Source organism: Panthera pardus, unplaced genomic scaffold (genome assembly GCF_024362965.1).
Source record: "Panthera pardus isolate Hobbes unplaced genomic scaffold, ASM2436296v1 HiC_scaffold_8, whole genome shotgun sequence".
Lineage (NCBI taxonomy): Eukaryota > Metazoa > Chordata > Mammalia > Carnivora > Felidae > Panthera > Panthera pardus.
This window is the reverse complement of record NW_026527013.1, coordinates 70622466-70639285: the sequence shown is the minus strand read 5'-3', so window position 1 is coordinate 70639285 and position 16820 is coordinate 70622466. Positions and strand designations below refer to the sequence as shown.

Genomic DNA, 16820 nt, shown 5'->3' with positions numbered 1-16820 from the left:
CTTTGTCTAAGAAAACATTACATTTAAGGGAGGCATTAGTGGGTATGGGTGTAACTTAGTGCATTTGTAAGAAAGACATACAGACAGAAGTAATACAGCACAATTCCAGTGATTAACAGAACAATTGAAAGGGAATATTATGCAGCCCACACTTAACATTAAAGAGCAGATGGTAAATCCACCTGATGGTACAGGGAAGAGAAGGGAGTCTGGCCCTAGATGTTGGACCAGCTCTTTAGACATGGATCCCTTAGTGACCTGACTTTTCCTCTGAGCATATAAATACCAAATCTGAGGGGCGCCTGGGTGGCTCAGTCGGTTAAGCGTCCGACTTCGGCTCAGGTCATGATCTCACGGTCCGTGAGTTCGAGCCCCGCATCGGGCTCTGTGCTGACAGCTCAGACCCTGGAGCCTGCTTCAGATTCTGTGTCTCCCTCTCTCTCTGACCCTCCCCCGTTCATGCTCTGTCTCTCTCTGTCTCAAAAATAAATAAACATTAAAAAAGTATATATATAAAAAAAATAAAAAACAAATACCAAATCTGAGGCCACACAGCATATAAACCCTTTCAAATATTCACCTTTAAATATACCATTTTATATCTTTTGTTTATTTATTTACTTAGAAAGAGAGAGTGTGTGTACCTGTGTGTATGAGTGAGGGAAGGGCATAGAGAAAGAGGGAGAGAGAGAATCCCAAGCAGGCTCAGCACTGTCAGCTCAGAGCCCCATGCAGGGCTTGATCTAATGACCGTGAGTGGGATATTTAACCAACTGAGCCACCCAGGTGCTCTATAACATACCATTTTAAACATTCAATTCTCTTCTTATTCCTGGACACCCACAAAATGCATACCATACAGCATGATAAAATATATTTAATATAAGCGAGAAAAATGAAATCAGAAAAATATTTTAGTACAAAGATAAAGTTAGCACATAATGTAAATGTTCAAAGCCTTGTGCACCCTCTAGAAGAACATTAGTAATGACCAAGGAGAAAAGGGCTTCTGACCTCAGAGGAAGGGTCACACAGGTAGTGTTCAGCCTGGAAGCCATACTTTGGTATTTGTCATATAAATACTGCTTTTGATTTGCAGCCAATTTTATTTAGGATTTTTGCAACTATCTATGTTAATAAATGTCCTTAATTTTCTTTTCTTGAATCATTGTGCAGTTTGTATCAAAGATGATCCTCAGCAGACCATTTGGGTAGCTGTCTCTTTTTTTTATTTTTAATTTGAATAGTTTATATAAGATAGAGATTATCTATTCCAAGGAGTTTTGGTAAAATTTACTTATAAAATGACCTGGTGGCAATTTTTTAATGTTGTAATTTATTCAGGTTTCCTATTTCCTCTTGAATTTACTTTACAATTTTTCTAGAAAGTACCTGTTATATATTTGTTTTCTGTTTATTCTTATAAAGTTGTTCATAAAAATATATACAAAATATACACAAATGTGGAGGCTATGTTAGTGTATATATATGTATGATTTTTATATCTCTAGCATATCTCTTTTTATTAATCTGATGCTTTGATTTGCAATTTATAAATTATAAGTCTGAAAAAAGGCCCTGAAAATTTGTAGATGGTAAACTCTCTAAGTCTTTATTATTTGAAAATGTTTTTATTTTTCTTCACTCTTGAATGAGAGTTTAGTAGGTATAAAACTCTAAGTTGACAATTATTTTTTCCTCCGCACTTTGAACTATAATTGGACACAAAAACACCAATTTCTCAAACTATGATTTACCTAGTAACAGTCTACACAGAACAACACACACATACACACACGTGCACGCACATGCCCAGGAAGGTGCCACAGTCAAATCTGGAAACACTGCATTCTATCTTGCAGACTTATGATGCACATTTGTATAATTAAAGCCTTTGTGTTCCAGCCAGTAAAGAACAGTTCCCCTGTTTAGCCCAGTGCTTCTCATCAGAGCTCTCTCTCTCTTTTCTTTTTTTGGGGGGAAGTCTCATCATCATGTGGAAACCAGTTCAGGAGATACTACAGTACACAGATTTAAATACTAAATATCAAAAAATAACTCCACATACATATTCAGAAAGTCTCCTCATCCTGCTGTTACTTACCCTATTTTAGATTATTGTGTTAGGTTTCTATTATTGTGTAACGAATTACCACAAATTTAGCAACATAAAACCACAGCTATTTAGTATCTCATAGTCCTGTAAGTCAGAAATCTGGGCCCACCTAACAGGTTCTCTGCTCAGGGTTCCAAGAGACTTAAATCAAGGTGTTAGCTGACTTGTGTCTTCATCTAACCTTGTTTAGAGAAAAGATTATTTTCAAGACCATGCAGGTTGTTGGTTGGAGACCACTCTCAGCTACTAGGGGCTGTTCTCTGGTCCTTGCCATGTGGCTCTGTCCATCGTCAAAACCAGTAATGGAGATTCTCCCTTGCATCAAATCCCTCTCACGCTTTCCATCTCTCTGACTTCAAAAATGCCCTGTCTTTTTTAAAGGGCTCACCTGATTATGTCAGGCCCACCAAGATTATCTTCTTTTGTATTAATTCAAATTAATTAATTAATTAACCTAATTGTGGATGTGGCATCTATGATGTTAACAAGCTCCACCTACTCTGTGGAGGGGATTATATGGGATGGGTGGGGAGGGAGAATCTTGAGGGTTCATCTCAGAATTCTCCCTACCATATTTATTAATTCTTCATATCCTGTGGGTATCCATATCACACACGCAAATAGAATTTCACTTTCCTTTTATTTCGGCAAAGTCCACTATAGCATAATCCTTATATTTGATTAACTATTTCCCTCTCTCCATATATACATATGTGTATATGTATATGTATATATATGTATATGTATATGTGTGTGTGTATATATATATATATATATATATATATATATATAATAGTTCATGTAATAGTTCACTGTAATATAATCCTTAGATTTTTCTGCCAGAACAATAACTAGTATGGCTTGGACACTGATGTTTCAGTCTAGTGTTCATAGAATATTTTGGCTCACCCACAAGCTTGGATTGTATTTCACTTTTGCAGCATTGGTGTCTCATATGGAGTGGAATTACCTCAGAAGTCATTCATTACCTCATTTATTGATGTGCTCAATACAAAGGTAATGTGTGGCTTCTGTGCACAAAGAGGTTTACTAAAAGCAGATACTACATGTGTATCCTTATTAACCACAAGAATATAAATAAACTATAGAGAAGATATTGAAGCAGAAGAATATCTGCCTCTTTTGATGGTTCCCAAAGTCAGAAAAGGCTTCACAGAATAAATTTTATGTGAATGGGATTTTAAAGGATGCATAGAAGTAGCATGGCCAGGAAGCTGGGAAAGAACACCTCCCAGGCAAAGAGTAAGTCTGAAAATGTGTGAAAGAAAATAAGGTCTTCAGGGAACGAGTATGTTAAATGGACCTGGAAAGGTTGGCAGGAGCTGGACATGTCATTAGGACATTTAGATTTCATCCTGAAAATGAGAAGAAAAATGAAGTTATTACCAGAAGAATGAAATGATCAGATCTGTGTTTCAGAGACATAGGTTTACTGGCAACCATAATGAAGACAGGGAGACCAGTTAGGAATGGCGAGGGCAGCCAAAGTGAAGAGGAGATAATGGAGAGTTAGTAAGAGAGTTTAGACTCTGACTGACTGGATGGGCTCCTGCAGGTGAGAGAACATTCAGGTTGGCCCAAGACCCACAGTTGAGGAATTATATCAGTGATGATGGCAATTTACCAACAAAACATGTGCAGATGGTAAAACTGTCAGAGTTACCATAAAGTAGAGACAGAAAAGTTAGTTAAGTTGCTTATGACCACATGGCAAACTTTGGTCTTTGTTCCCAATCTAGTAATTTAATCCCATTCCTTCTTAATAGGTGTTTTTAAGGAATCGTCTTCAGAAGCCAAAGAATAGAGATGTAGTTGTAGATGTGGACAAGGACATGGATATAGATATGGTTGAAGATAGATTGCATGTATGTATAATATGCACTTTTGCATTCATATATTTTATGTGTAATATATAATATACACATTACATATTTACATGCACACACATACAGATCTTGCTTCCCACCGACCAAACCATGAGTAAATCTTGGCCTAACTTTGCCATAGCAGTGCCTGCAAATAAAATTAATAATATTCTATTATGAAACTTAAGATTCTTAGAGCCTCATATAGAGATGGTTGAAGCCCTGCCAAGATCCGGTTCATTTGCTCTTATAAGAAATAGAAACTTCCTGTATATCACAAATTTGTAAGAGCAGCCCTTATTATTCAAAACAGCTAGATTCCCTGCAATTACAAGGCTCATGTCCCAGCAGGATTGTCTCTGGCGCTCCCTTCCTAGCGCAGAGTCAAGCCACACATCGCTTAGAGGGGCAGGTCTTCTCCTACACCCAGACTCCAAGGGCACCACTTTTTAGTATAAAACAGTGTGGTTGCTAATGAGAGGGAAAAAAAGTTTCTCTTGATTCAATTATTGCTCTACTAATGAATTTGTTTTCCTATCTTGACTTTAGGCAGCCCTGTTTTTGAGAGCCATTTTTAAACTCAATGAACAGTGCCACCTGGATTGAAAGCCATGTACTATGCAAGGCTCCAAGGAAGAGTAGCTGCCCAGTTTGCATGCTCCATTTACTTCTTTCCTGCTTTCCTTCTCCTTGGAGAACTTTTGCACGGGAAGCAGCAGGCCTAGTCCATTTAACTTTCATTAGCAATGAACAATGGTGTTGGCTGGATGGTACCAGGCAGCCTCTTGTGAACAGAACTGGTGTCTTATTTCCCCTTTATGCCCCACTGCAATAGAGGAGAAGCAAAACTGGGTTCCCTTGTAACTGACCTATTTCACATAACAGTTAGGACCACTCTTACTCCCACATCACCAGTTATATAATCTTGGCTTCTAGTTGGTGTTCCTGCCTTACTCCTGAATATCTTCCTACCTCTTCAAAAGCAACATCACCTGAATTAACCATCCCTACTAATTTTCAGTTCTCAACCTTTCCTGACTTGCATAAGTTTATAAATGAGTCACTATACTTCTGCCGTCTCAGACTGGGGTCTTTTCTCATACCCCTCCCTAAGCATCCAAGTGAAAATACTTTCCAGATCATGTTGAACATATCTCTTAAATTTCCCACAACTATTTACTCATTTTTTATTATAGTTCCACCCTCACATAGATATCTGTATCATCTTAGCTACATTGAGGCAATAATAAGTCCCATTACTTACTCAGCCATGGCCAATAGAGACATTTCTACCTGTGGTACTATCTTCCCTTTCTACCCAAGACCTGCTATTAGTATGGTTGATCATGGTCCATGAATGACCTATTAGAGATACTATTTTCCTCAATCTCCTTGGTCTTTTTGACCTTCACTCCCATTCATCAGCAACCATCAACTCCGATGCTTATACCCTAGATCTTGTTAAAATGTCACAAGCTCTTACAGTCAACTGTCCTTGCATAATGCAACCCTCTATTTCCATCATTCTGTTCCCTGATTACTTTGGGACATTCAGTCACTCATCCCCTTTCTTCATTCCTAGCTATTAGCCCTCCCACATGTCCTCAATCTTGGGAATCCAATCTTAGGAATTTGTGGCTTCTTTCTCTCTTACATGCCACAGCTCTCCCTGGCCACCCTCTCCTCCTTCCCTGCCAGTCTTCCTCCCCATATCTTACTTGTCTCACCTGATCTGCCCGCCTACAGGTCTGACCTATGTATAGGCCACCTCCTCAGCCCTACCTCATTTCTCAAATGCAGACCTCAGTGTGTCTCATTTGCATGATTCAGATCCTTCAGTTGCTCCCTGATGCCTTTGGGATAAATCCCAGCTCTAGACAGGAAGCTGTTCATGATTTGGATCCTACTTCTCTATCCAGTTTTACCTTACAACAAGATCCCCCCTAGGGCCTAGATGCAGTGAACCACCCTCAGTCCCCAGAGGGACCTGTGAATTCTGTGAATTTCAATCCCTTGCCCATGGCACTCTCTCTCCCTGGAATGTTCTTCCCACATCTTCTTCACCTGGCAGTTGTCTGTCTGCTTATCTGTTAAGTCTCAGTTAAGACATCGCATCCTCTGAGAAGTCATCTCTACTTGTCTATCAGGCTCCTCCCCAACATTATGGATCCTCTCTGTATTCCTCCATCTGGATGAGCCTTTGCAGACCTTCACTAAAAGTACTTCCTGTCTTAGGGTTGTCTACTTACAGCATAAATACTGTGACTGTTAAGGTAAAAGATCTATGGCCCCAAACACTTAAGGGTAGTGGCTGTGCCACCAGTACCCAGCTCAGAGCCAGTGCTCAACAAGTGTTTGTGAGTGTATAATGTTCCCCTTCTTCTGAGTCATTGGTTCCTTTATTAGCGACATTTAACTTCTGCCTCAATTGCCCATTATGGAACTGCTGCCAGTTTATATAATTGCCAACTAAATATTCCCTTTAGTTAGCTACTCTTTTTTTTCAATAAGTTCAATTCATGGAGGTTCTTTTTATTAAAAAAATGCCTCTTTTTTTATGAAGCAAGATGGAACATAATAAATTATGTTATTTCTATAAATGGCCTATTGAGTAACGGTGCAACCAAAATAAATAAATTCCCTCACATATTGCAACACCAGTCTTAACATCTCTCTGGAAAACTGAATATGGCCTACATCAGTGGTTCTCAACAATGGTGATTTTGTCCCTCAGGGGACGTTGCGCAATTTCTGGACACATTTTTGGTTGTCACAACTTGGGAAGTATTACTGACATCTACTGAGTAGAGACGTACTACCATCCACTGCTATTGTTAAGAATGCCAAGACAAAAAATATATATATATATGAAACTGGGGATTGAAGAATAGGTTATAAATCATTGGGCTAAATATTTAAGAAAAAGATCTAGATTAGATCGAAGGAGAAGTTCCCAACAATGAGATTATTGGAAGTTAAAATGGATCATTATTGAGAGAACTATGGCTCTTCACCCTGGGTGCACAGCAAAATAACCTGGGAAGCTAGAAACACTACCAGGACCCAGCTCCATTCCCAAGGGCATCTAATTTAATTAGTCACAAATTGGATCCAGTCATGGGTATTTTTGTGAAAGCTCCCCTGATTATGCTGAGGAGAACCAGGGCTGAGTACCAATGGCTCAAAACAGAAATAAGAGTCCCAACAACCTGTGCTCAAGCAAAAAGTAAACTTTTTGTTTGAAAGTTTACTTTTATGTGAAGTTTCCTTTTAACCAAAAGGAAACTTGATGCTCTAGGAATACTGCATGTATCACTCCAGCTCATGCCCAGGCATTGGGCCTTGGACAGCTCTATTTCTGCCCTTGTTGACCAAGTGTAAGATATCTGACCCTTGGTGCCTAAAGTACAGCCAAGAAAGAGAATCCGCTGCTCTAATGGAAAGGTAACCTATGGAACTTTACTATCTGACCCTGGAGACACCTTTGTTTAGGATAGTCTCATGTTTATGCAGACATAAGGAGCCATTTATGTATTGGTTGGTCTATGCATGTGCTCACATCTCTCTAGGAAACTTCCCAGGTATAATCTGAAACTGGCCCCCATAGGCAGAGGGCAGAGAGAGAGGAGGAAAGAGGCTTGTCAGGCCAGGTTAGTAGTTGGCAGTTTTAAAAATAGCAAAGGGAACTTACATATGAGGCATGCTTTGGGCAGCAGCAAGACAAGTAGATCCCCACGCCACCCTCCAAATCTTAAAAGCTCAAAAAGAGGCTTTAACTGGGTTCAGTCACATGTGCCAGGAAGATATTTTCAACATCACATCACCATCTCAAGCCTATGTCCTTGGAGCAGGCTCTGGGAGTGAGAAAGGCAAGCCGAACCCACATTTCAAGGACAGGGTGGGGGTGAGGAGCCTCTGAACATCTGGGTCCAGATCACAGGTCATTTGTGGTCTTTTTGATCACATTCCCCAACACTGTTACAGTTGTTCTTAGATGCTCATGAACGAAAAGATGAAGTGGCCAGAATTTAAACCCTAAGAATGTTCAGGATTGGCTCCTTCATTTGCCACATTGGTTATCTTTCACAGGTGAACTGGGATTTAAAAAAAAAAAAGATAAAATTCCCCAAACAGGGCTTGGATCAATAGTGCATCTTTTCCAAAGATCTTTTGCAGATACATTTCATAGATTTCTCTTTTGTCCCAGAACCATGCCATTTCTCTGAATAGAATGACAGAGGGGACATTAGTTATAGGGAAATTGTAGCTTTTGTCTGTACTGTAGGCATTTGAACCAGGCCATATAGATTACTACAAACAGCTGTAGAATTAGTGGTTGTTAAGCAACAGCTGAAATGAGGTAGTTAATTTGAAAAAAGTACAATAATTAGAAAGTCAAAAAGAGAAGGAAGTAGCACAGATAGTTCCTGACTTAGGATGGCTGGACTTAATTTTTTGATTTCATGATGGTGTGAAAAGTGATATCCATTCAGTAGAGACCATACTACAAATTTTTTATTTTGATCTCTTCTTGGGCTAGCAATACATGTGTGATACTCTCTTGTGATGCTTGGCTTATCTAGTGATGCTCCCAGTCAGCCACACGATCGTGAAGGTCAACAACCAGAATACTTTACAACCATTCTGTTTTCACTTTCAGTACAGCATCCAATATTATATGAGGCATTCAACATTTCATTATAAAAAAGGTTTGTGTTAGATGATTTTGCCCAACTGTAGGCTGAGGTAAGTGTTTTGAACGTGTGTAAGGCAGGCTAGGCTAACCTACTGATGTTCAGTAGGCTAGATATACTGAATGTATTTTCGACTTATGGTATCTTTAACTTACAATGGGTTTATTGGGATGTAACTCCATCATAAGTAGAATCTGTAGTGGATGTGGCAGGTGGAATCTGGATAGAGCAGAAATGGAAGGAAAGAAGACAGTTTGGGGTGCCTGGGTGGCTCAGTTGGTTAGGCATCTGACTTTGGCTCAGGTCATGATCTCATGGCTTGTGAGTTCGAGCCTCACATCGAGCTCTCTGCTGTCAGCGCAGACCCTGCTTCACATCCTTTGTATCCCTCTCTCTCTGTCCCTCCCCTACTCACGCTCGCTCTCTCTCTCAAAACTAAACATTAAAAAAAAGAATACAGTTTAATCTAACATGGCGTGGGTCTTTTTTTCCCATTCATTCTACAATTAAAGATGCTGAGCTTCAGAGAGATTATGAATGAGACTCAAGAAGTTGGATGTGCAGAGCTAGAAATATAAGCCAAGTCCATCTCACTCCAAAGGTTCTTCAGGGTCTTCACATAAAGGCCAGGTCAGAAGAACCAGCCAGGCTAAACAGCCCATCCACACTGTCAGTGCAGAACCCAACGTGGGGCTCAAACTCATGAACCATGAGGTCATGAACTGAGCCGAAATCAAGAGTTGAATACTTAACCGACTGAGGCACCCAGGCACCCCTGCTCACTGGTTCTTAAAAGAACCTCACATAGCTGGGGGTTTACATGGACTCCGATAACCATGGCATAGAAGTAAAGGCCTAGTGGGAGAGCTTGATGCCTGGGTGGAGGGATGGATATATGGAGAGGCTGAGAAGGAAGTCCATATGGAGGGAGGAGAGAACACAGGCATTGCCCCCAAATTTCAGAGTGAGTTTTGCTAAGCTGACTTCAGTGTCCTGTGCAGGCTGCTATACTCAGAAATATTCATTTTAATAAAGGTGATTACATTTTCCATTATGAAAATAACGCATGCTCATTATACAAAATGTGGAAAATAAAGAGGGGGAAACAATCCTTCTTGGTAAGACAATTGCTATTAAAATTGATTGTAATTCTTTCCAGTTTTTTTATTCATATAATTCATATTCTTGTGATCATGAATTAAATATTTCCTGCTCTTATCACTTAGAATTGTAAAACAAGCATTTTTTATCTTTCATTTAACATGTTATAATATTACTATAAATTACTGTACTTTAGAAAATTATAAACTATTCTATCATATGCATTTACTACAATGTACCTAACCTATTGTTGAGCATTTAGGTAAGGATATTTATTACCGTACACTTTAGAATGGAGTTACTGGATCAAAGATACAGAAATTTTGAGGACCTGAGACAGGGGGGCTGGATTCTTGCTTAGATAGGCCTTTTTAAAGGAGTACCTATTCCTAGATTGATCCTCAAGCTTAGCCTGTCCATAAATTCTGTTCTGTTAGTATCAGGAATGATTGGTTCTTAGGAATTGTATAGAAGTGAACTAAACTAATGTATAATGGAAATTAGAAGCACAGCATGGAGGTATGGAAGTCATTAGTGCTGTTTGCCAAATAATTCTCCACCTCCAGACACACTATAGGATTGTCTCCTGCTGAGACATGAGTCTAGTCCTGATGAGGAGTGGGGTTTGCAAGACAATGCTTGTTTGCTGGAGGAAGACACTCCAGAGTTCTCTTTTCTCCACTGTGGCTGGCAACTTTTGAGGGGATGTCTGTTCCATCAGCCTGGCTTCTTGAATAACTAAAGAGCAGAGGCCTCTGCCAGTCCTCCGTGGCAGAGTGAGCTAGGAACAAAACTTTACCATCAAAAGTCACTGAAACTCGGAATTTGGTTGTTAATGCAGCACACCGTAACCCATCATCACCGTACAAAGGAGATTTTAACATTAGCACGCTTAACAAATTTAATCTCTGTAATTAGAAATCAACTAAAGTTAAAAGATTCCTATTAGAAATGAATCACAATAAAAAGAAATAATTATCTATTTCAGCTGTTACACAGCCCTTGCTTAAGAGTACTGTGATGTTCAGTATCATTAACACTCTCTTCCCCAGATAGTCTGAGCTGGGCAATGCCAACAGGTACCTCCCTCTCCTTTCCTACACTTTATTTTTATTTTTATGTTTTTACTTATCAAGTTTTATTTTAATTCCAGTGTGATTAATATACCGTGTTATATTAGTTTCCAGTGTACAAGATAGTGATTCAACAATTCCATAGATCACCCTGTACTCATCAGGACAAGTGCACTCCTTATCTCCATCACCTATTTCACCCATCCCCCCACCCACCTCCCTTCTGGTAACCATCAGTTTGTTCTCTACAGTGCAGAGTCTGTTTCATGGTTTGTCTCTCTCTTTCTCTCTCTTTTTTCCCCTTTGCTCATTTGTTTTGTTTCTTAAATGCCACATATGAGTGAAATCACATGGTATATGTCTTTCTAGGACTTCATGTAACATTACTTTCTCTAGCTCCATCCACATTGTTGTAAATGGCAAGGATTTCATTCATTTTTATGGCTGAATAATATCCCATTATTCCATGAATGAATAAATATATATATATATATATATATATATATATATATATATATATATATATCTATATGCCACATCTTCTTTATCCATTCATCTAGCAATGGACACATGGACTGCTTCCATAATTTGGCTATTGTAAATGATGAAGCAATAAACATAGGGGTCATATATCCTTTTGAATTAGTATTTTTTTAATTTTTTGGGTAAATACACAGTAGTGCCATTACTGGATTGTAGGGAAGTTCTATTTTTAATTTTTTGAGGAACATCCATGCTGTTTTCTACAGTGGCTTCACCAGTTTACATTCCCACCAGTAGTATACAAGGGTTCCTTTTTCTCCAAATCCTCATCAACATTTGTTGTTTCTTGTGTTGTTAATTTTAGAAATTCTGATAGGTGTGAGGTGATATTAAGTTTTGATTTGCATTTCCCTGATGATGAGTAGTGTTGAGCATCTTTTCATGTGTCTGGATGTCTTCTTTGGAGAAATGTCTGCTCATATTTTCTGCCCATTTTTAAACTGGATAATTTGTTTTTGGGGTGTTGAATTTTAAAAGTTCTTTATGTATTTTGGATACTAACCCTTTATCGGATATGTCATTGGCAAATATCTTCTTCCATTCCATAGGCTGCCTTTTAGTTTTATTGACTATTTCCTTTACTGTACAGCAGCTTTTTATTTTGATGTAGTCTCAATAGTTTATTTTTGCTTTTATTTCCCTTGCCTCAGGAGATACATCTAGAAAAATTTTGCTATACCTGATGTCAGAGAAATTACTGCCTATGCTCTATTCTAGGATTTTTGTGGTTTTAGTTCTCACATTTAGGTCTTTTATCCATTTGTGAATTTATTTTTGTGTATGGTGTAAGAAAATGGTCCAGTTTGATTCTTTTGCATGTTTCTGTCCATTTTTCACAATATCATTTGTTGAAGAGACTATCTTTTTCCCATTGCATATTCTTTCCTCCTTTGTCAAGATTAATTGACCATATAATTGTGGGTTTATTTCTGGGTTTTCTATTCTGCTCCATTGATCTATATGTCTATTTTTGTGCCAGTACCATGTTGTTTTGATTATTAAAGCTTTGTAGTATGACATGAAGTCTGGAGGTAGTTTTTCTCCAGTTTTGCTTTTCTAAGATTCTTTCGCTATTCAAGGTCTTTTGTGATTCAATACAAATTTTAGGATTGTTTGTTCCAGTTCTGTGAAAAATGCTAGTATTTTGATAGACATTGCATTAACTCTGTAGCTTGCTTTGGGTAATAGAGACATTTTAACAATATTTGTTCTTCTAACCCATGAGCATGGAATGTCTTTCCATTTCTTTGTGCCTTCTTCAATTTCTTTCATCAGTGTTTTACAGTTTTTAGACTTTCACCTCTTTGGCTAAGTCTTTTCCTAGGTATTTTATTATTTTTGTTATAATTATAAATGAGATTGTTTTCTTAACTTCTCTTTCTACTGCTTCATTATTAGTGTATAGAGATGTAACAGATTTATGTACATTGATTTTGTATCCTGTGACTTTACTGAATTCATTTATCAGTTCTAGCAGTGTTTTGGTGGAATCTTTCGGTTTTTCTATATAGAATGCCATGTTATCTGGAGATAGTGAAAATGTTACCTCTTCCTTACCAACATGGATGCCTTTTATTTCTTTTTGTTGTGTGATTGCTGTGGCTAGAACTGACAGTACTATGTTAAATAATGGTGGTAAGAGTAGACATCCTAGTCTTGATCCTGACCTTAGGGGAAAAGCTGTCAGTTGTTCTCCACTGAGTATGATGTTCACTGTGGGTTTTCATACAAAGCCTTTATTACGTTGAGGTATGTTCCCTGTAAACCTACTCTGTTGAGGGCTTGTATCATGAATGGATGTACTTTGTCAAATGTTTTTTCTGCATCTATTGAAATGATCATATGGTTTTTTATCCTTTCTCTTATTGATGTGAAGTATCATGCTGATTGCTTTGTGAATATTGAACCACCTTTGCATCCCAGGAATAAATCCCACTTGATTGTCCTGAATGATTTTTTTAATGTATTGTGGAATTCAGTTTGCTAGTATATTCTTGAGGATTTTTGCTCTATGTTCATCAGGAATATTGGCCTGTACTTCTGTTTATTTGTTGTATCTTTATCTGGTTTTGGTATTAGGGTAATGCTGACCTCATAGAATAAATTTGGAAGTTTTCCTTCCTCTTCTATTTTTTAGAATAGTTTGAGAATAATTGATATCAACTCTTCTTTAAATGTTTGATAGAATTCCCTTATGAAGCCATCTGGTCCTGGACTTTTCTTTGTTGGGAGTTTTTGATTAGTGATTCAATTTCCTTGAATTGGTCTGTTTAAATTTTCTGTTTCTTCCTGCTCCAGTAGGTTATATGTTTCTAGGAATTTATCCATTTCTTCTAGGTTGTCCAATTTGTTGGCATAAAATTTTCATAATATTCTCTTATAATTGTTTACATGATGTTAGGTGTTATTTCTCCTCTCTCATTTGTGATTTTGTTTATTTGAGTTCTCTCTGTCTCTCTCTATCTCTCTGTCTCTGTCTCTCTCTCTCTCTTTCTCTCTCTCTCATGAGTTTAGCTAGAGGTTTATCAATTTTATTGGTTTTTTTCCAAAAAAATAACTCCTGGTTTCATTGGTCTGTTCTATTGTGTTTTTTTTTTTAGTATCTATATCATTTCTTTCTGCTCTAGTCTTTATTGTTTCCTCCCTTCTGCTGGGTTTGGGTTTTGTTTGTTCTTCTTTTTCTGGCTCCTTTAGGTATAAGGTTAGGTTGTTTATTCCTTTTCTATACTCTCATTGCTGGCCATGCCAACTCCTGATAGTCACAATCTTCTTTAATTGTTGTTGCCTTTATTTTAAAAGTCATAAGGCATGCTACTTTAAAAATGAACAATTTAGAATCAAATGAAAAAGGTCTGCTTTCTGTCCTCCCTACTAGCCTACCTCCTTGGGTTGAGTTTGGAGTAAACCCATCCAGGCATTTTCTTTGCAGTTCCAAGTACAAATGCAATCCCACTCTTCATATTCTTAACATCTTGCTTTTTTACTTTGTTTTTCAATTATCTATTCATGTTGGTGCATATTACATGTTTCTTTTGAACGAGAGCAGAGTTGTCAATTTCAAAGATTTAGTATCCTTAATTTAACTGGTTTCCTGTTGATAGACATTTTTGGCCTTTCCAGTCTTTTGCTACTATTAATGCTCCAGTGAACGTCCTTATAAAATGTATAATTTGCACACTTGTGCAAATTAATTCAGAGGAAAAATTCCAGAATTAGAATTCTGAGTTGCGGGGAATTTGCAGCTTAAACGTCAATAAATATTGTCGATTCCTGTCCCAAAGGTTGAATCAATTGAATGAGATTGTACATCAGTACAGTGTGAGAGTTCTCTTTCCACTGTCAAGAATGCAAGGTACTATCAAATACTTTAAATCTCTGCCATTATAATCATTAAAAAAGGGTATTTTGTTCCGGTTTAAAGTGCATTTCCTTAATAATAGGTGAGTTTGTGCTTGTTCTTTCTTTAAATATGTTAATACCTTTAGTATAGTGAGGCTTAAGTGGACTCTTTCTCCTTAAGGTGAGTTGTTTTTATTATTTGAATCTCAGAGAATAGCCTTATTTTTAAGCATTGAAGAAGTACCTCAATATTACTGTTATTCATTTACTGAATAAATAGGGCTCACAGCATTTCTAAGACCTTGATATATATATTGCCACTGGGATGTTTTATAATGACTTCATCCAAGGCAGATGGGCTGGGAATTGGCCAGCCCTTGCACCTCTCAGTTAATTGATGTGACATATAATTTCATTGCAGCAATTCAGCTTTGTGTCCTTGCCCACTGATGTACTGGAAATTGAGGTGAAAGACAAGTTTGCTAAGAGCCGCCCCATCATCAAGCGCTTCTTGGGAAAGCTGTCGATGCCCGTTCAAAGACTCCTGGAGAGACACGCCATAGGGTAAACCTGTGACTGAGACCTCACTATCACTAAGGCTTCAGTGAGCAGACGAAGGGAGGCCTGCAAGCTGCAATAATATAGTCTCATGGTGGTATTGAATCTCTTTGGCTTCTCCCATTAATTCTGTTGCTCGAGCCACAACATTCAATTAAACAAACCCTTACCTTTCCCCTTTTCTGTACCACTGGTTACTTACACAAGAGAGCAGAAAATCCTAAGACAATATTGAAAGAAGCCCTTAATGAGGCATTTTTCTAGACAGGTAGAAATTAAAAATTTGTTTTACCATGAAGAATATTATTTCTGCTTGTGGGATTTAATCATTTGAGATGTTTGTATTACAAGATCAAATGCTAGGTTACTAGAGTAGAGAGACTTAGAAAATGCTAGATAGTATGTATGAAATTTTAAAAGCATGAATTGTCATGGGCAACTGCAATTATGTTACTCGCAGAATTCAGTTGTATATAAGAATGTTTCTGTATTCATCTCCACTCATGATTCTCATTAAAGTGAACTCTAACAGGTAAAATATTTATATATAATATGTGTTTCCTTAGTTAACAGCTACTCTATTTGAAAACACTGGGTATGGCTCTCTGGCCATAAATGTATGCTATGCTATACAATGTAATCCTTAGAAGGATATCAAAGGAATGAGGAGAATTTACAGAATTTCCAAGTGTCTTCAATTAAAGCTTTTTGGATTTTCAGGACTTTGGAATCACTAATGATTATCATGGAGACACTTAATTAGAACCACATGTACAGCTGTATGCATATAGACATGCCATTAACTCTCAAGCGAAAGGTAGAGACATTTATGGAGCTATAACCATGTGTCAAACACAGGGTTTGCACTTTCCATTTATGGAAATCCTCACAGGATTAAACAAGCAAACAAATGTACATAAAGAAGGCAAAGCAGTCCCTGGTACATAGAGACTAAACTGCTCTAAACTGTTCATTTTTTTTTTAAATAGAATATTACATGATTTTTAAAATAAAGGAAACTCAAAAGGCTCCCTCAATTCCTTTGCCTGTAACACCCCAGCCCTTCAATGGCTCTCTGCTTGCCCTGAAGTCCTATAAACAGACCAGGGTGGAGTTTCAAGGTCTATATATGGGGCCGTGATGTTGGTGTAGTTGGACACCAGCCTACAAGTCTTGCTTTGGTCCATCCTGCAGCAGGCCACCTTCTGAAGCACTCCACAGCTCCTCACATGGAGGAGGATACTCCAGTAACCATGATGGCATATTTTGTTAGACATTACATATATGTACCGCAAGATATGTATCTGTTGCTGGCGATGTCCATTATTAAGGGCATATTTGGGAAATATCAGACTGCACAGGAAAAGCAAGCAAAGATACCCATCTTTTTTGTTGTTATTGTTGTCTTTTGGGGGGCTTCTTTTGGCTTAGAACACAGGTTGGCAGGTAACTTTCCGTTAAGGGCCAGGTAGTAAATATTTTAGGTTTTGTAGACCATATAGTCTCTGAC

The 16820-nt window shown here is 37.9% G+C and overlaps 1 protein-coding gene across 1 annotated transcript in view; it reads left to right on the top strand.

Annotated features, from left to right (window-relative positions):
- Positions 1-16820, top strand: part of HECW1 (HECT, C2 and WW domain containing E3 ubiquitin protein ligase 1) — a 417448-nt gene that overhangs the window by 292096 nt on the left and 108532 nt on the right. Inside the window, 1 exon segment of the mRNA XM_019451074.2 lies at positions 15174-15316. Within this exon segment, the coding sequence (XP_019306619.1) occupies positions 15174-15316 (143 nt within the window).